The 25,859-nt window shown below is 53.9% G+C and overlaps 6 protein-coding genes and 2 pseudogenes across 6 annotated transcripts; 4 read left to right on the top strand and 4 right to left on the bottom strand.

The window, feature by feature from the left end:
• Window positions 1-16: 16 nt before the first annotated feature.
• On the bottom strand, window positions 17-2,179 carry GL50803_00114674 (uncharacterized protein; the record flags this gene model as incomplete). Its single annotated transcript, XM_001703893.1, has 1 exon — window positions 17-2,179. The coding sequence occupies one exon, from the start codon at window positions 2,177-2,179 to the stop codon at window positions 17-19; it is 2,163 nt and encodes a 720-aa protein (XP_001703945.1).
• A 1,821-nt stretch (window positions 2,180-4,000) lies between these two features.
• On the bottom strand, window positions 4,001-6,265 carry GL50803_00114973 (Reverse transcriptase/endonuclease, putative; annotated as a pseudogene).
• A 2,354-nt stretch (window positions 6,266-8,619) lies between these two features.
• Window positions 8,620-10,719, top strand: GL50803_0050317 (VSP; the record flags this gene model as incomplete). Its single annotated transcript, XM_038046144.1, has 1 exon — window positions 8,620-10,719. One exon carries the CDS (start codon window positions 8,620-8,622, stop codon window positions 10,717-10,719), a length of 2,100 nt encoding a protein of 699 aa, XP_037901887.1.
• A 426-nt stretch (window positions 10,720-11,145) lies between these two features.
• On the top strand, window positions 11,146-11,823 carry GL50803_0014926 (Ankyrin repeat protein 1; the record flags this gene model as incomplete). The annotated part of the gene is made up of 1 exon (XM_001705654.2): window positions 11,146-11,823. One exon carries the CDS (start codon window positions 11,146-11,148, stop codon window positions 11,821-11,823), a length of 678 nt encoding a protein of 225 aa, XP_001705706.2.
• Window positions 11,824-12,135: 312 nt separating this feature from the next.
• Window positions 12,136-14,337, top strand: GL50803_009327 (Kinase, NEK; the record flags this gene model as incomplete). Its single annotated transcript, XM_001705655.1, has 1 exon — window positions 12,136-14,337. The coding sequence occupies one exon, from the start codon at window positions 12,136-12,138 to the stop codon at window positions 14,335-14,337; it is 2,202 nt and encodes a 733-aa protein (XP_001705707.1).
• Window positions 14,338-15,257: 920 nt separating this feature from the next.
• On the top strand, window positions 15,258-17,668 carry GL50803_00112073 (Reverse transcriptase/endonuclease, putative; annotated as a pseudogene; the record flags this gene model as incomplete).
• A 419-nt stretch (window positions 17,669-18,087) lies between these two features.
• GL50803_00112076 (Kinase, CDC7) lies at window positions 18,088-23,181 on the bottom strand (the record flags this gene model as incomplete). The annotated part of the gene is made up of 1 exon (XM_001705662.1): window positions 18,088-23,181. The coding sequence occupies one exon, from the start codon at window positions 23,179-23,181 to the stop codon at window positions 18,088-18,090; it is 5,094 nt and encodes a 1,697-aa protein (XP_001705714.1).
• A 54-nt stretch (window positions 23,182-23,235) lies between these two features.
• GL50803_009307 (Ankyrin repeat protein 1) lies at window positions 23,236-25,686 on the bottom strand (the record flags this gene model as incomplete). Its single annotated transcript, XM_001705663.1, has 1 exon — window positions 23,236-25,686. One exon carries the CDS (start codon window positions 25,684-25,686, stop codon window positions 23,236-23,238), a length of 2,451 nt encoding a protein of 816 aa, XP_001705715.1.
• Between the last annotated feature and the right edge of the window lie 173 nt (window positions 25,687-25,859).

Genomic DNA, 25,859 nt, shown 5'->3' with positions numbered 1-25,859 from the left:
GCATTCACTACCTAAGTCACGCCTTCCCTCTACATATGAACCACCAGCAGAGGAAGCCCACGAGGCCCCCCACAACGACGACCACGGCGACGGCGATCCCCGCGATGGCCCCTGTGCTGAGGCCGCTCCTGTTGGCGCCAGAGGACACACAGGAGGTCCCACTGCTGTCAGGGCTATATCCATCGTTGCACACACAGACAGAGTTATCATCAGTGGAGTTGCTGGGGCAGCTATCCACGCATGACTTCCTTCCAGGGCTCACCTTCTTACCACTACTGCATGCCTCGCACATGTCATCCCTGTTGCAGTGCGAGCATCCACTAACGGTACATGGGAAGCACCCGCTCCCAGCCAGGTTGGGCTTGTTGTTGTTGGTACACGCTGTGCACGTGGCGGCAGTCATGCCACCCTCAGATGGAGCTGTTGGGGCTGTACACTGGGAGCAGCCATCCACCCCCACATATGCCTTAGCGGTACTATCAGTGCCTACTAGTGTGCCCAGGGGGTTACCACAAGCCAACACAGACTGTTGAGTAGGCTTTGCTTCTGGGACTACGAAGTACTTATTATTGGCATTGGGTGTATCACAGACACCAGCTGTTGTTGCTTCAGTGCACATGAGGTTACCGGGTGGACTTGCTACCTTATAACAGCCTCCCATGTATAAGAAGTATCCTTGAGCACACTGTGTACATACACCTTTAGCACAAGTATTACCATTTATACTACCACTATCAACACACTTCCCATCAATTGGTATCTTATTGGTCTCTCCACAGTAGGAACAGTAGTGCTTTGTGGTGCCCTGATCATCAATTATCATGGCATCGCAGGCACCAGAAGTGCCCCCGCAGGCAGTGGGGTCTTCACAAGTCTTGGTGCATGTAAAAGGACCGGTACCACTCTGCTTGTAGTTGGGCTTACAGGAGTTGCAGGTCAACGAGCTAGAGAAGGTGCACGTTGCACAGCCAGGCACTCCATCTGTTTGGTCATCACAGGGGACGCATGTGCCAGGACCACTACCTTTCATGAAGAACCCGGGCTTACAGGTCATGCATTGGTCTTTTGTATCCTTAGCACAGGTGGCACAATTATCACCACAAGCTTCACATGTAGCCGTACCACTACCACCAGTTGCGCTATTGTAATATCCGTCGAGGCACTCCGAGCAGGTTGGCGGTGTCGCCGAGTCCTTGGTACACTTCTTACACCCGGCAATGCCCTGGTCATTTGGATCGGCTCCAGCTGAAACGGTACTGCATAAAACACATGTTTTGTCCTCCTTCATAAATAGGGCCCCGTCAGCGCCTTTACATCCAGCGTAGTCTTTTGTCACACAGGTCGAGGTCCCATCAAGGGTCGTCCTGGGGGTCTTATTGGTCCCGCAGTTGGTGCACCTTGGCTTCCCCGTGGCATCATTATATTCACATGCGGTGCACCCAGCTATGTCGGGATCACATGCCTTGCAGGTCCAGGTCTTCTTGTCTGCGTACTTATCAGCACCACATTCAGTAGCCTCTACACAAGTGTTACCATCCTTCAGGAACTTCCCCTCAACGCAGGCGGTACACTGAGTCGGAGTATCAGCTGAGCAAGCAGAGCAGCCGTCTCCGCACTTCACACATGCACTGTCCTTCGTAACGAACCCTGCTTGACACTCTGTACACGTGGCCGGTCCGCTAGTGCCCGTGTGGGAGCATTCTGAGCATCCAGCGACTCCCATGACCCCGTTTCTATCTATAGTATCGGAGCACAAGATGCACTCGCTACCAGGCTTCTGAGGTGTAACTGGGTTCTTGAACAGGCCGTTATCTGCCTTACAAGTAGTGCATACTCCATTACTGGCTGCTGTGCATATCTCGCTGCCGGGCCCGTCGGTTGTCTTGTAGCACCCGCCCATGAAGAGGAAGTACCCGTCGCCGCACTTCTCGCAGGTGGTTGCCGTCTTGTCGAGGGCAGCCCCGTCTGCTTTGGTGCACCCGGCTGCCGCGGCCTGGGGGGAGCCGAAGGGCCGGCAGAAACCGTCGACCGGGACGCCTCCGGCCTTGCACTGGGTGCAGATCTCTGTGCTACCGACCGTCTCGCACTTTTCGTGTGCGCAGGTGGTCAGGTGGTTCCCGTCTTGCTGGCAGGCCGCCATGAGCGCGCTCGCTACGAACAGGGGTATCAGTTGGAACATTAGAGGGTCCTCTGCGGTGGCCCCTGCCCCGTCTGTGGCCACCCAGCACGGCACACGGGGGGAGCGCTGTTCCACCCCTGCCTTGGAGGCCCCTGTCTCGACTCGGCCCACAGCACCAGAGCGCGGTGGTCTTCCACTCTTGGGCGCCGCACAGCCCGTCTCCGTGCCCAAGCGGCTCACCCCAGGCACTCACACGACGGAGACCCCCGCGGCAGTGCTACCGGCAGGCGGGCTGTGCTGATGTCCGGCCCGGCGCAGAGCCCAGAAGGCTCAGAAGTCATGGCTCCTTGGTGACTGCCATGTCATTCTCCTCGCTCGGTTGACATGCGCGCTGCTAAGAGGGCCCTCATTCACTCGAGCTCGTGCCCCCCTGTGGTGACTCTGCTCGACCATCAGCGAGGGCCCTGGTCCTCCTCCCAATAGGCCGGCCTCAGACCCCTCGTGATCTGCCAGACCGGGCAGAGTGATCGCGGCGCCCGTCAGAGACCGGCCCGACGGGGCCCGCAGTGCAGTGCGCCTGGACCCACTGAGATCGTTCACTCCCCCAGTGGGCCACAGCTTCCCCTGCCCTGCTGACAGTCCTCCAGCGAGGGATATTTCGTTGTGGGACAGTCTTCTCGTCTGTTGCTGTCACACAGGGCCCAACCGGTGACCGTCGGACAGTCCCGATGGCATGCCTGAAGCCCCGCCACGGCAAGAGACCCCCTGCCCGAGAGGCCCGTGCAGTGGCTGTGGGGCCATCCACTCCATGCGGGCCCGGTGCAGCGCTCCTGGAGAGTCCTTGCCTCCGGTGGTGCTGACAGGGCTCCCGAGGGGCCAAGGCGTCAGCCGAGGGACGGGGCCGAGCAGGACTTCTGGCCCGCATGCAGATGTCCCTGCCGTGTGTCCTGTCCTGTAGAGACCCGAGACGCTGGAGGTGTCCCTCGGCATCCGGTCCCCCTGCTGTGCCAGTCGGTGCAGGGGAGCAGCGTACAGGGCCCTCATGGACAGTCTCCGCTCCAGACAGAGCACCAGGGGTCTCAGCAACCGATCGGCCGATGCAAGGGGCAGGCTCTCCTGCCACGACGGCGCTCTGCTGCTAGGAGGGTCTGGCGGACAAGCTATCAGCACACGCACTCTCCTGGGCTGCTTCGGGGCACTCCAGCGTGGCCAGCGGCTTGCGGACCGGCTCAGTGTCGGAGGATGAGCAACTGTGTACACTAGAGTCTCCGAAAACACATATCACATCCAAGCCACTTCACTTAAGGGTATCTTTGTGGGTACATGGCCTCCTCTGCCTCACGAAGGAGAACGGCCCTACTGCTTGGGGTAGACAGCCTGAGTGAACAATATGGAGCCATCTATCTGTCGTCATTGGTCTGTTGTGAGCAGGTCTCGCCTTCACGGATAAAAAGGAGATTGGGCGCTCCGAAAAGAGCTCACCCTACGAGCTACACACGTGACACCGGCATTCCCAGCGGCCGTGGCAAGCATAGGATGATGCTTGCCCAACTGGCCAGAGAGACCCTTCTGTCACCGCCTGCAACGAGCTGCCGGGGCCCTCGCCTGCGGGCGCTGTCCGCAAATCTCGCGAGTAAATTCCCGCTCAATTTTTGGCGATGTCCGGAGACGAGGGTTGGTCGTGTATCAATATAAAGACCACAGTGGTGGTAGGGAGGAGCTGTCTGCATTCCTCGGCTGTTCTGCGGGTGTGTGCTCGGTCTAGGTGTGCACATAGGTCCTTTTGGAGATCAAGCCGTCCTGCAGGCTCGCTGGTCTACTAGGGTGCCTCTTCTTGTTCTCCCTTCACGGTGAGTGAAGCTCAGGTCTTTGTTGTCATTCTCAATACTGTCCATACAGATCAGCAGCAGCTAACGGGGCGTTCTCTCCTGGTTGGGATTCCACTCGACTGCGTGTCCAGTCTTGGGCCCCTTCTCGATCGTTGTCGTCGGGTCCCGGGGATGGGCTCATTCGGTTGTCAGAAGTAGGATGACAGGAGGCGGTCGCTCTGGGTGACCAGGCTTTCGGCCCGGCCCGTCTGATCAGCTTCGTCGGGTGCTCGTTCGCCTCTGCAGCCATGTGGGCGATGGCGAAGGCAGCCCGGACAGAGAGCTTCTCGACGTCCACGTAGAGCTCCTCGAGGTGCCTCTTGGACTTGGGGTGGAGGGATCCGTCTGTCTCGTCCCTGTACTTCTTGACCTTCTCGTTGTAGTAGGCATCCATCTGGCGGGGCTGGATGACGCCCACATCTATCGCCTTGCACTTGTCGACGAGCCAGATGTCGGGCTTCTGGTTCTGGTCGCTGAGGTGGCTGTGGGTCTTGACTTCCAGCTCCGGTTGAACTTCCCTGAGACGCGGAGGTACAGGCACGCGACGATCATGTTGTGCCTCGTGGTCCTGGTCCACGCCGTTTTCGGGCAGTTCATGTCGTGGTCGAGGGTCTGCCGTGTGGCAGCCCGGGCAGGTGCCTCTTGTCTGCGCCATGATCGAGCCATCTCTCTCCTTCAGGGCCCTTTCCTCCTCGGTCAGCACGCCGCCGCTCTGTCCGGAAGCTGGTGTATGCGTGAGGAGGCGGTTGAAGTAGGTCCCTTCCCCTGCAGTGCCTGGCCTTCCACCGACAGCTCCACCGGGTCTCTGGCTCCCTTGTTGACGTCCGGGGAGGCCCATACCCTCCGCAGCTCGTCGTGGCAGAGCCCCGGCATGAGCAGGCCCGGGCCGCCCTTCTCCTTCGGGTACGCCAGGAAGTCGACCAGGCGATCGCAGCTTCTGTTAGTTATTTTGCTGAAGCCTTGTGCGATGTCTGTCGAGCTCCTCGTAGTCCGCCTTGTCCGATGTTACTTCGACCAGGGGGGCGTAGTTCACCATCGGGACCACACAGAGTGACACCAGGATGAGCTTCTGGTGGGTGGTTATGGGGGCAGTCTCAGCACCTGCGATGGCCTTCGGCGCGGGACTGGCAGGGGTGGGGGACACCGGGTGGTTGAGGAAGGTCACCTCCTCGCCCGCCATGGTGGACTTGCATTTGTCGCTCCTGATCGTCAGGCCCATGGTCTGCTGTGTTATCGCGCCTGCCGGGTAGGCCTCGTCGTGGAGCGTCACGATGTCGTCCGCTAGGCAAGGAAGGTGATGCCCCTCTCCCTGAGGCGTCTCAGAGGCGCTCGGTAGCCATGCAGAAGAGGAACATGCTGAGCGGGTCGCCCTGGGGGACGCCGCAGACCTCGCACTTCACGTCCCGGCTGTGCCTCAGGTCGAGGAAGTTCCTGATGTAGTCGACCAGGACCTTCGGGACGCCCGCCTCGTTCAGGGCTCTGACGACCTCCGCCCTTGGGAGCGAGTTGAAGGCCTTCTTTGTGTCGAGGGAGACGGCGTGCATCCCCGGCCTGCTGATGAGCTCGTGGGCCCTCCTCACGCCTACCGCGTATGCGTTCTGCATGAAGGCGATCTGTTCGCACGAGAGGTAGTTGGCATGCTTGATCAGCCGCTTCAGCAGGACGCGGTGGAAGATGTTTGTCACCGTCTTGCCTATCGCGATCGGACGGTATCCGTCGGACTCCTTCGGGATGAGGATCGCCCGGAACTCGAACATGGCCGTCACCTCGGGCATCGCCTCGGGGTGGGTGGTCAGCTCGTTGTACGCCTGCGTGAGGTACTTCACGAAGCTATCGTTCTGCTTCATCGCTTTGAGCTGGACCGGCCCGAGACCAGACAGGCCTTGTTGAGGGTTCCAAACAGGACCTTCCTCATTTCTTCTTCGGTTGCCACTCCAGCCCCGTCGAGCTCATCGATGGAGGGCAGTCAAGGCCAACGTGGCCTTTGGGAGGACGCACGGGTGTCTCATCAAGGGCGCGGAGGGCCTTGGCAACTGCTCCGAAGCTCAGCGCGTTGTTCACCCTATTTGGAGCGGTGTCTCCTTCTGGGTCTGCTATGCTGTGCTGCTTGCTCCGGGCCTCCTACCAGGGTGTTCAGGCCCTTGTTAACGAGGAGCGCGACCCCAGTCCCGGCCTGCTCGATGCTCGCGATCATGCGCGCACCCTGGTGGATGAGCATGGCAAGCTCTGTCTGGTTCGGTATATGGGATGGAATGATCAGTTTGTCGTCGCCTAGCATTCTGTGTCTGTCATCGTTTGCTTCTCTCAGGTGCTCGGTCAGTTGCTTGGCGCTCTCGCACGGTAGGCCACAGAGCCAGCGTGTGTGTCCTGCTGAGAGAGTAAATGTCTTCGGAGTGGTCTCCCAAGTAGAGACTCACGGCTTGCTCTCTGGGTGTCCCTGAGGTACGATTTTGCATTCGTAGTGCAGATCTGGTCCTCGCGGGCTCTCCTTCGCCTCAGGTCCAGCTGTGCTCACGCCCGTAGAACAGCCGTGGAACGCACAGACCCCAGATCCACACGTGGAGGGAACCCCTCTTTGCCCCCGCTGTGGTTATCGTTGCAACCCGCGGCCAACCCTCATCTCCGGACTGGCTGGGAATTGAGCAAGAGTTTACCCGTGAGACCTCTGGACCATACCTGCAGACAGGCCTCAGCGGCACCCACTGGTCCGGGGCATCACGGCAGGCAACGGCGAGGGCCCGCGTAGGACACTGCGCTCGAGCGCCGGGGCCTGGTGCGTGGGCTGGCACTGTCTGCTTGTCACAAGGCTGCAGGAGGTGCCCGGACGGGAGAGAGTTCCCCAGACGTGCCGCTCGAGGCCCTCCGGTGATATGAAGAAGGTGTGGCGGCTCCTCGTGCTGCAGATCGCGTAGGAGAGATCCGAAGGCGCAGCACCTTGAGTGAACTCCAGCATCCTTGAGCCAGTTCGTGTAGTCAGTGATTGACCCCGTTGGGACCATTGAGGGCCTGCCACCATGCACCGCTCTCCATGACAGGGAGGTTCGGTGGAGGGAGGTGCGGAGCTTCCCTGCTTTCGTCTCCACGCCCTTTCGTTCACGCTGCTGGGTGCCTTCTTGGCTTTTCGCTTCAGGGTTCTGTGAGGTTTCCTCGGTGGCGCTTTCATGGGAGCAGCCGCGGGTCTGTTGTTTGATGAAGGCTGGACGTTAGGGCGTCTTTTTCCGCCGGAATTACGGCACCGGATTCTAGGTTTGGATTTTGGGTTCTGGACTCTGTTTGGGAGTAAGCGGGAGATCCACCTGTCCAGGGCGGTAGTAGCTCGCATGGGAGGTCGCTCAGGTAGCAGGGGACAACCCCACCCCGGTGAAGTGGAGAGTAAATTAAGTTCAAGGGGCCCAGCGACGCCGGGAGCGCTCTGTCTGGCCTTCACTACCTTGTGGCGTCCACCCGGCAACTCCTCCTGCCGGCCTGCTTCTAACTGTCGACTGGACCCACTGACCTGGGGGACTACGAACAGGAGGGAACGCCGGCCTCCGGGACCACGGCTGGACGGTCACCGAGAGACGACCCCAGCCAGTAAAGCCAGACCTCGATAGCAGCCGTCGCGACAGAGGAGACTTCTATTGAAAAAGAAGTGACAACCCAGGCTCGTTCACCAGACGGCAGATTAAAAAGCGAGGCATACTAATGGACAACGTGTGTCCTTGCAAAGGTCTGAACCCTGGACAGACACACGAGCACCCCTGGACACGCACATCGCATGAAGCGACCGAGGAATACAAGAGACTCTAATATACAAATGGAGGGAAATTCCCTTAATATACCATCAACGATCAACCCTTGTCTCCACACTGACCATGACTTGGGTGAGACTTACTTCTGAAGTCTCTGGACCACGCCTGTAGGTAGGCTCCAGTAGCACAGTCTTAAAAATAACTGGTGGGTAGAGTGGTCATCATGACCTGGTGGCACTGGTGTGCTGTTTCTATGCCTATTGGTGTACCGGTTATGCACGCATATATCACGATGCTATGCAATGTGCCATGTCATCGTGGCTCGTAATGTGTGGCCATGCCTCCTCTTTAACCGATGTCGCCTTCCAACATCACGGCCTATCACAGGGCTCGCACATCAGATGGTGACTGCTCTGTCATACGCGATCGCTGTGAGACCGTCGGCCCCGCTGGCAAGGACCCGGTGGAGGTGACTACCAGGATGCAAGGCACAGTGCGGAACACAAGGCCACGGATCATGCATAGAGACTTGGAAGGACCGGATGATGAGGCGTCCTGCATCGAATGGGGACGGTGCAGAAGTGGGGGTCAAGAGTCACGGGGAATTGCTTTTTAGCTTCTGCTTTTCGTCTTCGACTTGTGGCCTTAGGCATCTATGTGGAGGTTTGCGCATAACTTTTATGGTGCAACCTATAAATCTATAATGATACGATAACTGATGCATCGGCTACCTAAGTAAACGTCATATAGTTATTTTGTGTGATGTACTCTATAAATAGATCAGCATTCCTAAAGTAATTGCTATGCTACTGGATTGGTAAGCTCTAGCATTGGATGGCTAGAGGTCAGGTTACGAATGGTTCCCCATTCGCATGTACCTAACAATCTGAGCAGAGCCACAATGTTGCTACTAGCTCCCTGCCTTTTGATAAGTGCTCTTGCAGCATCGTGCAGTGGGCCAACTGCAAGTAAGTGTAAAGATGGTGAGTGTGATATGATTGGCAAAACGGAAGTTTGCACACAGTGTAAAACCGAAACAGACCACCTTATTGATGGAGAATGTGTACCAGCAGGGACTGACCAAGCAGCTGCTAAATGCGCTTCCCCTGCTCAAGGAAAGTGTGGCTCTTGCGGCGATGGATACTTCATGTACAAGGGCGGATGTTATGAATTTGCTGGCGAATTGGGCGGGCTTATCTGTGCCGATCCAGTAGGGGGAGCGGCAAGCGATAAGGTAATAGGGGTTTGTAAGGATTGTGTGGAAGGATTCTTTAAGAGTCCAGTGGCAGCCGCTAATAAGCAATCGTGCATCTCCTGTAATGACACGACGGGGGCAGATCAATACCAAGGTGTAGATCAATGTAAAACATGTACTCCTCCAAGCAATACTGGCCCTGCTACATGCACCGCGTGTGATGAAGGCTATTTCGGCGCAGGTACTACGACCTGCACAGCTTGCGGCGACGAGAACTGCGCTACATGTACAGAGGCGACAACCACAAAGAAGTGCAGCAAGTGCAAGGCTACCGGTAAGATGTATTTAAAGAAGGAAAGCGGTAGTCTAACGGGGATATGTGTAGAAGGAAATCAGTGCTCCACCGATTCTACCCTCTACCCAGATGATACCGAGCCTAAGAGTTGCAAGCCGTGCACGGCAGGAACGTTTGAGAACTGCAAAACATGCACCAAAAGTGACACCTCCGTTACCTGCACAGCGTGTAAGGCAAATATGGTATTTGGACTCGGAAAGAAGTCGTGCATTAGTAGCTGCCCTGATAACTCAGAAGCCAAGACCGAGAATACTTGCACGTGCAATGATGGATTTAAGCTTAACGAAGAAGAAACACAATGCGTGCCAAATGATTCCCCTTCAAATCCATGCAATACTCAGGATTGTAAGGCATGCAGTGGTGCACAAACAAACAAAGAGATCTGCACCGAATGTCTGTCCAACAAGTATCTGGCGCCAACAAGCCAGTGCATAGATCACTGCGAATATATTCTAGGCTACTACAGTAGCACAGAGGGCAACAAGAGGGTCTGCAAGAAGTGCGAGGTCGCCAACTGTCTCGCGTGCAGTGAAAATGGCGGGTGCGGTCTCTGTAAGGACGGCTTCTACGGCGAAGCGTGCTCCCCTTGCGATTCCAGCTGTAAGACATGTAGCGGAAATACTGCCAATGATTGCACAAGCTGTAAGTCTGGAAGCGCGCTCACCTACGGATCCACAGGAAACACTGGCACATGTGGGGCCGAGTGCGCGGCGGGCACAGGCACAGGTAAGTGCAGGGAGTGCGGTCTGACTGTTGAGGGGACAAAATACTGCTCTGTCTGTAGTCAAAACAACGAGTATCCCCAGAACGGTGTCTGTGCTGTTAAAGTCAGTCGCACAGATAAGTGCAAAGATGGAAGCATTACCGGTGGCGTGTGCAATGTCTGCGCAGACGGCTTCTTCAAGATGAACGGCGGCTGCTACTCCACCAGCCAGCTTCCGGGGTCGACAGTGTGCTTGAGTGCGCAGAGTACAGGCGGCACCTGCAAGACTCCGAAAGAAGGATTTAGCCTGACAGGCGAGAGCCTTGTGGCTTGCTACACTGGGTGCGCTGAGTGCACCACCACTAAGGACTGTTCTAGGTGTATGGACGGATATGTGAAGGTTGGCAGTGCCTGCACGAAATGCCACGAAAGTTGCTACACCTGCGAAGCCGGTGCTACTACATGCAAGGTATGTGCTCCTGGATATTACAAGGAGAGTAGCAGTAATGGGCTGTGCAAGAGGTGCTCCGAGGGGCTGGCTGGATGCAGGCAGTGCGCGACACCTGTTAACGGCAAGTTCATATGTTTCGAAACGGATGATAATACCGGCGACAATACTGGCGGAAGCACGAACAAGAGTGGCCTCAGCATGGGCGCCATAGCCGGCATCTCCGTCGCAGTCATCGTCGTCGTTGGGGGTCTCGTCGGCTTCCTCTGCTGGTGGTTCCTCTGCCGCGGGAAGGCGTAGATTTAGATGTGACTTAGGTAGTAAACGCATACTGGTGCCGTATATAGACTTGTAGGCAGTGCTCTGAGACACGCTCGAGCAATGCATGTCCACGGAACCCTCTAGTAATGATCAGCTATTGCAATTCACCCATCAAGTACTCCTCGTAGGACAGGACGACGCAGGCCTGCTCGGATGGGCGAGGCTTGCTTGGATCGCCACGAGCACTAGCTCTGGCGTTGTTTCCACTTACGAGAGCCGGGAGCTCCTGGTTGCCGAAGAGAGGCCCCATAAAGTTCATTACCCCTAAACAGTCAACTTGTTACTACAGAGGAGCACGGCACAGTGAATAGTCAGTGAAGCGAACTATCTTGGATGATCTGTAAACAATACCGTGAATCGCAAGTTTACCGTTACACGCGTTTCCTTTGTGACTACGAAATAAAAATGTCGTCTGCGGATGATTTAGGTCAGTTCCTTCAGAAGCACGACTGCGCCCCGCCCCTCGCGCCAGAGAAGGACACGAGCGAAGAGGGCGCGGGCAAGAACAGTCTTACTGAGTCTTCAGAACTAGATGATGAAGGCAGCGTGGACGGAAACGGCGTCACCACACTTATGGAGGCAGCTAAGAGGAACGATGTGGATGCGGTGAAGCGCTACATCCCTTATCAGGCAAGAATGGTGGCGAAGCTTGTCAATGTGGGAGGCATAAATATATATGAGGGGACAGCCCTGATGGTCGCCGCGGTGCTTGGACACGCTGAGGTGGTGAGGCTGCTGAGAAAGCATGAGAGTTGCATGAGGAGCAGTAATGAATGGACAGCCCTTATGTGGGCAGCATTTATTGGCCACGCTGAGGTCGTGAGACTACTTTTAAGGACTGAAGGTGGCATGAAGAAGGGTAAGGGCTGTACTGCTCTCACGGTTGCAGCAGGCTATAATCATCTAGACTGTGTCAGGTTACTGCTGGAGAGGGAGAAGAATGTCGGTGGCGAGTCTGCCATCCGTATGGCTAATAGGTGGAATCACTCTAGGGTAGTATCTCTTCTTGAAAGCAATGGTATTAGGCTAGTGGATCCCTACTTGAGGATACCGCCTAAAGAACCTGTGAGTGAACTCGCTTAACTGTTGATCGAATTTGATGATAGATCGTAGTCCCCTCCAGCTGTGCAAAGGGATGGCCAGCCACTAGGGTGAAGTGATGGCTGTCAGTGGGTCACACAACCATCCGTTTCCACAGAGGTCAGAGGGGGCTGGCCTTCTCACCCCCGGCCAGCACTGGAACACCAGGGGTAGGTGAAACGATTGCACAGGCAGCCTTCTCGCCTCTTATGCAGAAGCTCTCCACAGACATGGGATCGCTATAGACCTGTAGATATTAACCTATGTAAAACGACCCGTTTCTAAAACAGTAAAGTACCAAAATAATAAAACGGGATGCACGCTGCTTCATCTGAGTCTGCAACGGTGGCTCTCAGGGTGCCTATGTTCACCCCCAGGGAGCTCCACGAGCTGATAGACGACGTGCTTAATGAAAGCATCACGGGCGCAGTCTACTCCCTCAAGGGCTATCCGAGTCTCGCCGTGAAGGAGATCATCCTCGATCATCTGGACAGGAGCAGCGTGGATGCCAGCAGACTAGAGCTGATTACCTTCCCCGAGCTCTCCCACCCAGGGATCCTCAGGTACCATCAAATTATTGAGAACGAGGGCTTCATTTACATTGTCATGGATCGCCACGACAAGACTCTCAAGCGTCTTCTCACCAAGTACAAACGAAAGAGAAACTTTATCTCTGTTAGCGTGATCCTCTTCATTGTGAAACAGATCGCTGCCGCCCTCGCCTATCTCCACAGCGTTAGTGAGGTAGATGTTGAGGAGCTTGTTCACTGCGATCTTAGGCCTACCAATATCCTCATCAGCGCAGATAACAAACACGTCGTCCTTGCTGGCCTTAGCCTCTGCATAGACGCCCTGTGGAGTGAGAGCACTATCATGGGAGTGGCGTACATGGCCCCCGAGATTCTCCTCCGTAATGAGACCAGCCATGCTTCCGACATGTGGAGCCTCGGGGTCATCATTTATGAACTAGTAACTCTGAGGAGACCGGACTTCCTGGAGGGTGAGGAGCCGGCAAAGGTCTTCGTCGACGGGTGGAGGCCAGACCTGAGCGGTGTAACTAGTAACTTCATAAAGGGCATTCTAAAGAGGATATTTGTACTAGATCCTGAGGAAAGACTGACAGCCAAGGAGCTGTATGAAATGCTCACCACATTCGACGTCCCAGTTAGTGAGCTAGAACCTCGGCAAGTGGTACTAGAAGGCAAATGCGGCTCCTTGGAGGATGCGCTAAGTAATATTAATACCAGGATCGCACTTCTGGAAGCGGATGCGGAGGCCAAATTGGACAGGATCACTGCTCTTGAGACAGCCCTCGAGAGTAGGCAAAGTAAAATCGACAGTTTGGGACAGGAGCCTCGAATTAAATTCACCAGGATTGATGCGCTTGAAGATCGGGATAAAGAGTACCTAGCCATAATAAGAGTACTAGAAAATAGAATCGCACAACTTAGCACTGGATTAGCTACATCCAACTCTCAGTTCAATCTCCTCTTGCTCCCTAGGCTGATACGTGCTGCACACACGAATGACATGGAGGCCGTTTGGACCTTGGTCAACGAGGGATTCAATATTGGTCAGCGCGATGAGCAGAAGATGACGGCCCTCATGCACGCAGCCCAGCAGGGGCACATCGGTCCTGTCAAGCTGCTTGTTGAGGAGGAGAATGGCTTCAGAGACAAGAATGGCTGGACTGCACTCATGCACGCCGCACACAGCAACCACCCTGAGGTAGTTGAAATTCTCGTCCCTCATGAGCATGGAAAGAGGAATAACAGTAGCTGGACTGCCCTAATGATCGCTGCAGAGAATGGTAGCGCAGAAACTGCCTCCATTTTGATCCCGTACGAGAGGGACCTAGTCGACAACGAAGGTAATACGGCCCTGACGATTGCTAGGGATGCAGGGCACAAAATTGTTATGGATATTCTTGAGCCAACCGATGAATTTGGTGTCACGGCATTAATGCGAGCAGCAATAGGCGGCCACACAGAGGTAGCAAGACTACTAATAGACCATGAAAGTTGTGCACAAGATGTTTTTGGAACAACTGCTTTCATGGAGGCCGCATCTAGGGGGCACTTAGAGATAGTGAAAATGCTAATGAACCGTGAGAGCACTATGAAGGACCTCAATGGCGTAACAGCCCTTATGAGGGCGGCCTCTGATGGCTATCTGGAGGTAGTAAGACTATTGCTGGGGTGTGAGGCTGGAATGAAAGATAGTAAAAATAAGACTGCTCTCATGTATGCAGCACTTAATAGCCACTTAGAAATAGTAGAACTGCTAATGAAGTATGAAAACGGTATGGAGGACAATTATGGTATGCTTGCTATCATGTATGCAGCATTTACTGGCCACTTAGAAATAGTAAAACTGCTATTTGAAAAGGAGGGACACCTAGTAGACAAATCTAACAAGTTCTTTTTTAGTGAGCTTGAGACTAGGGGCTATTCCGAAATATTGTCTCTCCTTAGCAGCAGTAGTACACTTGGTGTCGATGGTCATAATGATCCTTAGACTGCTTTGTGACCTCACAAGTAAACCTATCGTGTCTCTTCAAAAGGAGCAAAGAACTCTGGAAGATAGACTTTACAAGAGGAGTACCTCACATTCCCAGCCCGTGCCAAAATACTATAAAACAAATCTTGATTTATGAAATTTACCCTGTGTCACCGAAGCTAGTTTATTAGCTGCTGCTTGAGTAAGTCCTTCATGCGAGTTGCCATTTCACCAAGAGGGTCTTTCACTCAGGTGCCATCTAACTCTAGCGAGAGAAGACCCCTATGCCTCCTCGCCCTTCGGGGTCACTGCATGTTCTTCGCAGTGCCTTCCAAGGGCTTCTCCTTTCCTTCGTTCAACTTCTGTGGGGGTCGGCTGCTGCCTGACACCTGGTAAGCACCGCTACCCCAAGGCCCTATTGTCAGTTGCAACGATCTGGCCCTGGCAGCAATGATCCCTGCATGTAGTCCAGAGTCGCTCGGTGCTACATGATGAAGGTCGCATGTGTCATGGCCTTGGAATGTCTACTCGGGTTCCTTCTCGCCTCCTCGTGGAGTGGACCATCGATCCTGCCGTCGGGGTGCGCTCACCATGTGTCCTCCTGGACTGTAGCGTGTGCCCGTGGACCCCCAGGTCGATCCCTGGTTGGTGCGGAAGAGACGCCCGGCCCGCCCTTCTGCTCATGGACACATTCACTCCATCCACCGGTTGCTTCCAGTGGTGTGCCGCTGAGGCCTGTCTGCAGGTATGGTCCAGAGGTCTCACGGGTAAACTCTTGCTCAATTCCCAGCCAGTCCGGAGATGAGGGTTGGCCGCGGGTTGCAACGATAACCACAGCGGGGGCAAAGAGGGGTTCCCTCCACGTGTGGATCTGGGGTCTGTGCGTTCCACGGCTGTTCTACGGGCGTGAGCACAGCTGGACCTGAGGCGAAGGAGAGCCCGCGAGGACCAGATCTGCACTACGAATGCAAAATCGTACCTCAGGGACACCCAGAGAGCAAGCCGTGAGTCTCTACTTGGGAGACCACTCCGAAGACATTTACTCTCTCAGCAGGACACACACGCTGGCTCTGTGGCCTACCGTGCGAGAGCGCCAAGCAACTGACCGAGCACCTGAGAGAAGCAAACGATGACAGACACAGAATGCTAGGCGACGACAAACTGATCATTCCATCCCATATACCGAACCAGACAGAGCTTGCCATGCTCATCCACCAGGGTGCGCGCATGATCGCGAGCATCGAGCAGGCCGGGACTGGGGTCGCGCTCCTCGTTAACAAGGGCCTGAACACCCTGGTAGGAGGCCCGGAGCAAGCAGCACAGCATAGCAGACCCAGAAGGAGACACCGCTCCAAATAGGGTGAACAACGCGCTGAGCTTCGGAGCAGTTGCCAAGGCCCTCCGCGCCCTTGATGAGACACCCGTGCGTCCTCCCAAAGGCCACGTTGGCCTTGACTGCCCTCCATCGATGAGCTCGACGGGGCTGGAGTGGCAACCGAAGAAGAAATGAGGAAGGTCCTGTTTGGAACCCTCAACAAGGCCTGTCTGGTCTCGGGCCGGTCCAGCTCAAAGCGATGAAGCAGAACGATAGCTTCGTGAAGTACCTCACGCAGGCGTACAACGAGCTGACCACCCACCCCGAGGCGATGCCCGAGGTGACGGCCATGTTCGAGTTCCGGGCGATCCTCATCCCGAAGGAGTCCGACGGATACCGTCCGATCGCGATAGGCAAGACGGTGACAAACATCTTCCACCGCGTCCTGCTGAAGCGGCTGATCAAGCATGCCAACTACCTCTCGTGCGAACAGATCGCCTTCATGCAGAACGCATACGCGGTAGGCGTGAGGAGGGCCCACGAGCTCATCAGCAGGCCGGGGATGCACGCCGTCTCCCTCGACACAAAGAAGGCCTTCAACTCGCTCCCAAGGGCGGAGGTCGTCAGAGCCCTGAACGAGGCGGGCGTCCCGAAGGTCCTGGTCGACTACATCAGGAACTTCCTCGACCTGAGGCACAGCCGGGACGTGAAGTGCGAGGTCTGCGGCGTCCCCCAGGGCGACCCGCTCAGCATGTTCCTCTTCTGCATGGCTACCGAGCGCCTCTGAGACGCCTCAGGGAGAGGGGCATCACCTTCCTTGCCTAGCGGACGACATCGTGACGCTCCACGACGAGGCCTACCCGGCAGGCGCGATAACACAGCAGACCATGGGCCTGACGATCAGGAGCGACAAATGCAAGTCCACCATGGCGGGCGAGGAGGTGACCTTCCTCAACCACCCGGTGTCCCCCACCCCTGCCAGTCCCGCGCCGAAGGCCATCGCAGGTGCTGAGACTGCCCCCATAACCACCCACCAGAAGCTCATCCTGGTGTCACTCTGTGTGGTCCCGATGGTGAACTACGCCCCCCTGGTCGAAGTAACATCGGACAAGGCGGACTACGAGGAGCTCGACAGACATCGCACAAGGCTTCAGCAAAATAACTAACAGAAGCTGCGATCGCCTGGTCGACTTCCTGGCGTACCCGAAGGAGAAGGGCGGCCCGGGCCTGCTCATGCCGGGGCTCTGCCACGACGAGCTGCGGAGGGTATGGGCCTCCCCGGACGTCAACAAGGGAGCCAGAGACCCGGTGGAGCTGTCGGTGGAAGGCCAGGCACTGCAGGGGAAGGGACCTACTTCAACCGCCTCCTCACGCATACACCAGCTTCCGGACAGAGCGGCGGCGTGCTGACCGAGGAGGAAAGGGCCCTGAAGGAGAGAGATGGCTCGATCATGGCGCAGACAAGAGGCACCTGCCCGGGCTGCCACGAGGCACGACATGATCGTCGCGTGCCTGTACCTCCGCGTCTCAGGGAAGTTCAACGCAGAGCTGGAGGTCAAGACCCACAGCCACCTCAGCGACCAGAACCAGAAGCCCGACATCTGGCTCGTCGACAAGTGCAAGGCGATAGATGTGGGCGTCATCCAGCCCCGCCAGATGGATGCCTACTACAACGAGAAGGTCAAGAAGTACAGGGACGAGACAGACGGATCCCTCCACCCCAAGTCCAAGAGGCACCTCGAGGAGCTCTACGTGGACGTCGAGAAGCTCTCTGTCCGGGCTGCCTTCGCCATCGCCCACATGGCTGCAGAGGCGAACGAGCACCCGACGAAGCTGATCAGACGGGCCGGGCCGAAAGCCTGGTCACCCAGAGCGACCGCCTCCTGTCATCCTACTTCTGACAACCGAATGAGCCCATCCCCGGGACCCGACGACAACGATCGAGAAGGGGCCCAAGACTGGACACGCAGTCGAGTGGAATCCCAACCAGGAGAGAACGCCCCGTTAGCTGCTGCTGATCTGTATGGACAGTATTGAGAATGACAACAAAGACCTGAGCTTCACTCACCGTGAAGGGAGAACAAGAAGAGGCACCCTAGTAGACCAGCGAGCCTGCAGGACGGCTTGATCTCCAAAAGGACCTATGTGCACACCTAGACCGAGCACACACCCGCAGAACAGCCGAGGAATGCAGACAGCTCCTCCCTACCACCACTGTGGTCTTTATATTGATACACGACCAACCCTCGTCTCCGGACATCGCCAAAAATTGAGCGGGAATTTACTCGCGAGATTTGCGGACAGCGCCCGCAGGCAGGCCCCAGCAGCACCACCACGTAATATTTTCACTGGTGTATATTGCATAGCCCCTTAGCACCTGCACTCGAGGCCAACACCACACCAGCTTTTTGATCGCTAGGACTACCCGGGGGCGAACGAAGTGCTTCATTCACTTAGAAGTATATCTCGGCACGACGCCTGCGCTGTCTTATTGCATTGAGGTGATGGCGGCCGCCGTACTGTGTCTGTAGAAGCAGACGCCTGCGCGCATTGCTATCGTCTATCTTCTGCAGCAGCGATGCGTCGAAGCTCCCGGTAATGTTCTCTGGCTTGGACACCATCTTGGCGACGCTCTTGACATCCTCTTCTGTCAGGTAGTTGAACCTCCGAGGCTTCTTGTCTGGGCTGTCAGACTCAGCCACCGGCTTCTGAGTCTTCTCCACCCCATTGATGAAGCCGCTGCCGCGCAAAAGAGTCACGGGGTAGACAAGGCCGCGCAGTATCTCAAAGACTGTCCCGGCACCCAGCGTGTTTATGGCGGTCTGGAGCAGGCGGAGGCAGCGCAGGAGCATCACGTTATTTTCGTAGAAGGAGCAGCCGCCGCGAACCCTATCGACATTTTCAGTGGACCCGGTCTGCAGGATATTGATCAGCTCTATGACGACGGCCTCCAGGATGCGGCCCTTGATGTTGCTGATGCCCTCAATGCACTCCTCATAAAGGCCCGAAAGGACCCCGGGCATCGCCACAAAGCGGCGCATCACCTGCTCCAGGATGGTCTGGATGTACTTGCAGGTCTGGGGGTAGCGCTGCGACGTCCTGCCGGGGTCAGCAAGAGATCGGTGCGTGGCGCTTTTATTAAGACCGGAGATGGCAGACGTAGAGCGGGTGTCCTCAAAATAAGGGATCAAGTTGTTTAGCTTCCCTTGCAAAAGAAGCATGTAATCCAAGTTTGGAGGCCTCCTGCTCAATCCAAGGTGCTGAAGTTCATTATTGGCATTATTGGGATTATTAGTGTTGGTCGCATTTTGGGCTCGCAGATCCAGTTCAGTCTGACAAGCTGCTGCAATTAGATAAAGGTCTTTACGACCAATAGATGTGCGGAAATAGCGTTCCGAAAGATTCTGCAGCGTTAAGATGGCTTCCTGGAGCTCTGCTGGAATAAATAGATCACTCTTTGAACACATAATATAAAAGGAGTTCGACCGAGCTCCACTGGGGAACGGTGCCCCGTCCGATAGTATTTTATGGAAAGGCATTAGATAACGTCCATAGGGAGATGATATCAGCGTAAGTAAGGCATGCGCCTTTCGCTCAACCTCCAGTTGTTGTGAAATGTAAGCAAGGGCATTCCGAGCATAAGGTTTAAGAGCATGAAGCTGCTTATTATCATTGGATAAACCTCCTGCAGACCCTCTATTTGCATTGGGATTAATGGATGCATTTGTAGACATTCCGGCGACAGTTGTATTGCCGCGTGAATTAGGACCGGTAGACGATGCACGCTTAGCGCCTCCATCAGTCTGGTGCATCTCTCCAGTGATGTTTCCGTTTCGGAAACTTAGCAATCCTACCTCTGCAGGTTGTCGAGTACGCCCAGGCTCAAAAGTGGAGGTAACACAGTATGCCCCACTAAGTGTGTGTTTAGTGAAGAAGCCCATGACAGTAGCGTATTTGGCAGCAAGAGACTTTATTGCAACAGCTTGTGCGAGCATGGACGGCGACACAGACAGCGCCTGCTTTGGCATCAAAGAATTGTGCTTAGTCTTGTCCGTTTTGTCTGTTGGCGCGGGAGAAATTCCTTCTCCAGTGATCATTGAGTCCAGAAGTTCTGCGCGAGCAGTCTGGATATCGTCGTTCATTTGACGAAGCTGCTCTAAAATAGGGTCTCTTCTTTTTGCTATCAGACACTCTAGCCGACGACGCTGCTCTCTTCTGCTCTTTCGTCGGTCCATTGCGGCATCCTGCTGCCTTAGAGCTGTCTTCATCTCGTCCATGGAGGTGAAGTATGGTTCTTGGAGCTCCGAAGGATTATACACTCCAAATGGCTTGAATGCAGGTCGTGCCTCAACTCCCTCGTCACTCACAGAAATGGTCTCGCTCCAGCAATCTGAAAAGTTCTCAAGAAGGTGCTCATGTTCCTCCCCAAAGGAGTAGTCAGCATCCTTTATATCCCGCTCATATATTTGCTTGTATTCCTTCACCCATTCATTTTTGTTTGCAATCATTACTGAAAGTTCGGAAGTAAGATTTGCGTAGCTTTCCTTATGTTGAGCAATGAGCGTTTTATTGTCAGCAACGACCGCTACAAACTTGGAGATGGCCGCCTCCTGCTGTTCTTTCTGAGCCGTAAGATAGTTTATCTCCTCCTGAATTGTGTCGTTCTTATTGGCAGACGACTTCAGAGTACCTTGCAAAATCTTAATCTGTTCTGTATTTGCGTTCATTTTGCTCCTTATGGACTCTTCAAGCTGTGCTATCTTACTGAGGAAACCTGTGCGCTCCTGAATGATAAATTGGCACTGGGAAGCGTGATGCTGATGTTGAAGGATCTTTGTGTTAAAGTCGTGGACACGAAACTTGCACTCATCAGCTTTGATCTCTATCATCCCTAATCGAGAATTAGGTGACAAGAAGAAGGACTCTCCCTTTGCTTCCCATGCATCAGGGCCAGATAGTGCAAGGCGATGAGAAACACTGGCGATCTTGGCAGCCTTCATTGTCAAGTCGTATACTGACCGGGACTTCTCCTTAGTGATCATATTCTTGGAAGAATTGGAGTGAACAACTTCCCATGCTTTCGTAGCTATCACAGTTGCAAGGGTCTTAGTCAGATGGTTTGTGCAGGTGGTCACGCCTGCAACTCCAACACTATTCCCAGTGTCAAGGGCTGCAGTCTGCGCCAGCTCAGACTTGACGATAAAATTAAGCAGGCGATGCGTTCTAATCTTATTGATGGCATAGTACTTCGGATAATAGAAAGACTCCACTGTTTTTACGTCCATAGTCTTCGCAACTTGAATCTTGGCATCTGATGCGAGCTTTATATTCACAGCTGTCTTAAGAGCATTCGGGGACGGAATAAGAGCCGACAAATAACTGTGATAGTTTGTGAAAGCTCCTGCCCCCTGCCCAGTAACAGTAATTCCAGTTGCACCAGAAAGTTGAGTGCGTCCTTGCTCGTTCTTTGCATCTAGCTTGTCCTTGTCGCCGTCCAGTCCGGCAGAAACTTTGTGGCGGTGGCCTTCATCGGCGGTCTTGGTTTCCAGATCTATAATACCAAGAGAGAGAACGGTTCGTCGATATTCTTCAGCAGCCTTCCGCACATCCTTCTGGCAGATCCTGAGCTCTTTATCTAAGGCTTTAAGAGGCTGAACCCACGGATCCAGTCTTCGTCGCACTGCTGTAGCACGCACAGCGCGTTCGAAGGTCTCCTTGTCCTTGTTTGCTATCTCCCATTGTTGGTCAAGCACCTCTCGATGTAGATCATCCAGGGTAACCCTGATGCCCTTCTCCTTGTAATATGCTATCTTCTGCCGCATCGCTGCATCAATTGCACAGTGTCTTGCATGGCTACCAGGGGCTGCGGCAAGACGCGGACGGCTCAATGTCACGCCCCCGCACGAGGAAAGGTCTTGCACCGAAGAATTGCTCGGGAAGCTGTAGTCGCTTGTCTTTGAGCGTTCTACAATAATCCCAGACGGCCCCTGTACTGTCTTATCCAAGGCAAACTTTTGGACTGATTTCATAGCTTGCTTTCTCAAGTCACGGGGTAGAGGGATCATAGACTGTGGCGACATGGTGGAATATTCATCGGCTAAGGTCTCGGAAGTCACGCGGCAAAGACCGAGTCGCTCAGCGATCTCACTTCCGCGTTTACGAAGAGCCTGCAGAGTCTCCTCCTCACGGTTCATGCTGTCCTGACTGTTCGTTGCATTGGCATATCCTGTAAAACTTAAAAGGCTCTTGCTGTGGGCGCCATCCTGGAAGCGGTAATTAGGAAGTAGGTTTTCGTCCATGGCGAGGAAGGGGTGTGAAAGAGCCTCTGTTGCACTTAGTCGGCTTTCAGGATCAAACTCAAGCAGCTTCCTGCACAGATCAAAGCAGGAAGCAGGCAGTACTGCCAGGAGATCCGGATTATACCATTCAGCAAGCTCTTCCAGGGCGATAGCTTGCGGCATCGGAGCACCAGCTGTGAGACTAAAGTCAGCCTTGAGCCTGGACATGCCCTGAATGAACCTGTCTGTTCCAATTATCGAGCGAATAGCCAGGATCTCATAAATATCCACAGTCGGATTGCCACGGAAAAGCGACGTTTTCCCCGTCAGGATCTGTATAAGAATAACACCGACACTCCAGCTATCAATCTTACAATCCTGGTTTCGAACTGGAACAAGGATCTCAGGCGCTCTGTACCCGTGAGTTCCACTATGTGCCGATGGTGGAAGCGGGCGGAAGGTTGAATGATCCTTGTTTATGTAGCCCGCTATGGGAAGTCGCTCAGCCGTGTCGTCATTGGGTCGAACAACATTCGTTGATGCGGCAGCATTCGAGCCTGTGACATGTGCAGCCGGTACTGTCTGTCCTTCTTTGAGAGACATGCGCGCAGTGTAGTATGTCTCCTCTCCCTGGGCTGTCAGGTCGGTCAGATACTGATTGCTTTGACGCATAAGACGGTCTAAGTTAATGTGTATGACACCCTTGCGCGACTTCGACTGGCCTCGGAGAAGCGGAAACTCTCGGACCTCGCGTAGCGTTTGGGCGAGGCCAAAATCAATAAGCAGCCCTTTTCCTGTTTTTCGCTCAAAGAGGAAATTGCCAGGCTTTATATCACGATGTATTATTTTCAATTTCTCTAGATGAGAGAGGGCAGTCAAAATGGAGCGCATATAGGCCTGGATTTCTCTTGGGGTGAAGTCCAGTATAACAGACTTGAAATCATCCGTGTCTGAGTAGGAAGTGATGACGGTTGTTTGCAGCGTGGCGTCAGAGAAGCGAATTTCTTTGATTTGCACGATATGCGACTTCCCCTCCAATCGACGGAGAAACTCTATTTCCTTGAGGAGCTGGTGCGGTTTGGCTGTCAATCTGATGCGCTTGATGGCACGCCTTTGGAACTCTGGTGTATAGGCCAAGAAAACTTTTGAGAACGCGCCCTTCCCTACGTGCTGCGTTATCTTGTACCTGTCGAATGGAATCTCTGGGAATTCCTGTCTGTACTGCGTGTAGTCCGCGGTTCCCGTGTCGGCCTGGTGGCGTCGGGTCATTTCCTTTTTAAATAGTTTAGCTAAAGTTTACAAGTTCTTTGCAGACTGACTAATCTACCACTGAAAACTGAGCAGCATGGAGACGCATTGATTATAGGGTGAGTCTGGAGGGTGACTCTTTGCTCGCCGCCTGGCTATATCAAGGGCTGTGTCCCCAGCTGCATTCTTGATTGGTGCTTCTGCGAGTAAGAGAGAAACAAGATCTACTTGCCCGCTGTCTACTGCATGCATAAGTGCCGTCATTCCCTCAGCTCCCTGGATCCCCATTTCCACAAGTAACAGACGAGAGCAAATTGCCATACGATTGATGATTCCTAACATCAGGGCCGTGTAGCCGTCAAAAACCTTACAATAGTCTTCTCGAGATGCCCGTACCCCTATTACATCCCCACGCTTTGCACATTCCATTAGGCCTGTGCGGTGCAGAACTGGTATGCCCGACCATGCATGCAAGATGCCAGAGTCGCACTTCTGCTTGAACGCATCTATCTTTCCGTGCTCAAGAAGGTAGTGCAAATAAGTTGCAAAGACAAAGACCAGATGGATGTATCTCCCTTGCACAGCCTCTGAAAAGAAACTACAGGCTGCTTCATCTACGTTCTTAGTGTAAAGACCAGCCAAGTCTGGTGAGTGCTGTGCCTCATATGGCAAGAGGAGATTCACAGCATCCCAGTTGTGGCCTGCAGCGGCAAACATTATCGCTGTAAAGCCCGCCTTGTTTGCATAGGAAACAGTGTCTGCACACTCTTTGATACTTTGAGCTAACGCCCCTTCACACTCGTTGAAGAAGACAGAGCGCATTAAGGGAGTAATATTGGACATCTGCTCTTCTGCCTGCAGTACACATGCACAATCCTTGTGACCACACATCATGGCTTGCGAAAGTGCAGTGCTTGAAATTTTGGTAACCATCTTGATTTCTCTTGAAAGTAGCAGCTTGACGCAATCCAGGTGCCCGTTCTGGGCTGCGTATATCATGGCTGTGTTGCCCCATTCGTCCTGCCTTCGACTCTCTGGTAGCAAGAGTTCCACTATCGTGTCGTGGCCCCTCATGCATGCCATCATTAGAGCAGTTGTCCCCCAATTGTCAGCAATGCCTGCTTCCATGAGAAGGAGCTTTACAGCTTCAACGTTGTTAAAGTGTGCTGCCAGCATCAGCGCAGTTTGGCCAGTAGTGTTAACGCATCCCAGCTCACCTAGTAGGAAGGGGATCACGTGGAGATTGTTTCTTCGAGCAGCCTCCATCAGGGCCGTGTATTTTCCATAGATAAACCCTATTTCATTATAGTTTTTCAAGAGTGCTTTAACGTCACCTTTCTGTGCTGCAGAAATTAAGTACGTTCTGATTGGTGACAGATCAGGATTCCTCGCGTTGACGCGGATACAGAGGTCTCTATCTGTGACACATGCTTGAACGATAGTCGCCAACTCTGGTGTATATTGTTTTTTGGCTAAAATTAACTTATCTTCTAAGATAGATGACAGTATTGAGGCCCCAGATTCTGTTGTAACGTGTTCTGCAAGGCACTTAATGCTCTGGGAGGCTATCAGGCTCTGAATCACACTTCGCTCCTGTTCACGGCTCTGCTCACTATTGTCAGATTGTGCAGCACCAGGTTCTGAACATAAAGTTGTAGGTATCGTTCTGTGTGCTGTATCAGGAAAAGACTCATCTGTACTGCAAGCTGTGCCACGGGCAGCTGTCTTCGTGACGGCATCTATTGCTGATATGGCATCTCCAAAAGAACTGAAAGAAAACCCCGAGGTTGTCCCGGCCAAATCAATAGAATGCGGAAAGGTAAGACAGCTAATAATAAATGTCGCCAGGACTCTGGAGTATCCACAGCCACACAATCTATCGGTACACTCCAGAAGAATCGTCGGGTCTAAGGTATGCTCAGCTGTGCCTTTCGACGATAGAGTGCAAAGTTCGAATAACAAGGCCCCTAAATTTGATACACTATATTCTATTAATTGCTTTTTGGTGATTGGATTGACAATTGAATTATGATCTTTGGTACTTGAAGCACCTTCACTAACGATGCTGACAGGGGCGTAGACGGTGTATATGAATTTATCAAAGTTCTGATCTACTAGAACAGCTTTTTGGCTTAATCCGTAGAGAAGATTGTACTCCATCCCGATGCTCATATCAGCTAAGACCACGCGAGCCAGATACACGATGATGTCCTCACTCACATAGGTTCCTAATTTGATATGATGTGCTACAACTGCCTCCAAAGGTACCCCTCTGGAGAAACGGTACCGTAGCCTAATCAGGTATCTGTTCTCATCCATGGTTGCAGTTTTTAGCGAAAGCAAGAATGGTAGCGCGTGGTTGATTGCGCTTTGATCTTCTTTATTGAATAAATATTTGGCCCAGGTAAAGAGGACGCCGTCTTTCATGGTGTCTGGCAGCCCATCTACAGAAATAGTTCGAGAATAAAGTGCAGAAGCGTCAACATCTATATCAGAAAGCATCTGATTAACGCACACAATGGCCATTTAAAAACGTTGCGCAACAGATTTAAAGAAACACAAAGTGTAGCCGCAAAAAGCCCTGATCCACGCTGAAGCCCCTGAAGTGCTCTTGGATACCTGGTGGCGCCGCTACAGGAAAGCCTGAAACCCTTTCACAAGAATCAGCTTTTGGAAAAGTTCGTTATAATTTTACAGAT

Source organism: Giardia intestinalis, chromosome 3, assembly GCF_000002435.2.
Source record: "Giardia intestinalis strain WB C6 chromosome 3, whole genome shotgun sequence".
Classification (NCBI taxonomy): Eukaryota; Fornicata; order Diplomonadida; family Hexamitidae; genus Giardia; species Giardia duodenalis.
Note: the sequence above shows the minus strand (reverse complement) of the source record. Positions and strands in the feature narration are given on the sequence as shown.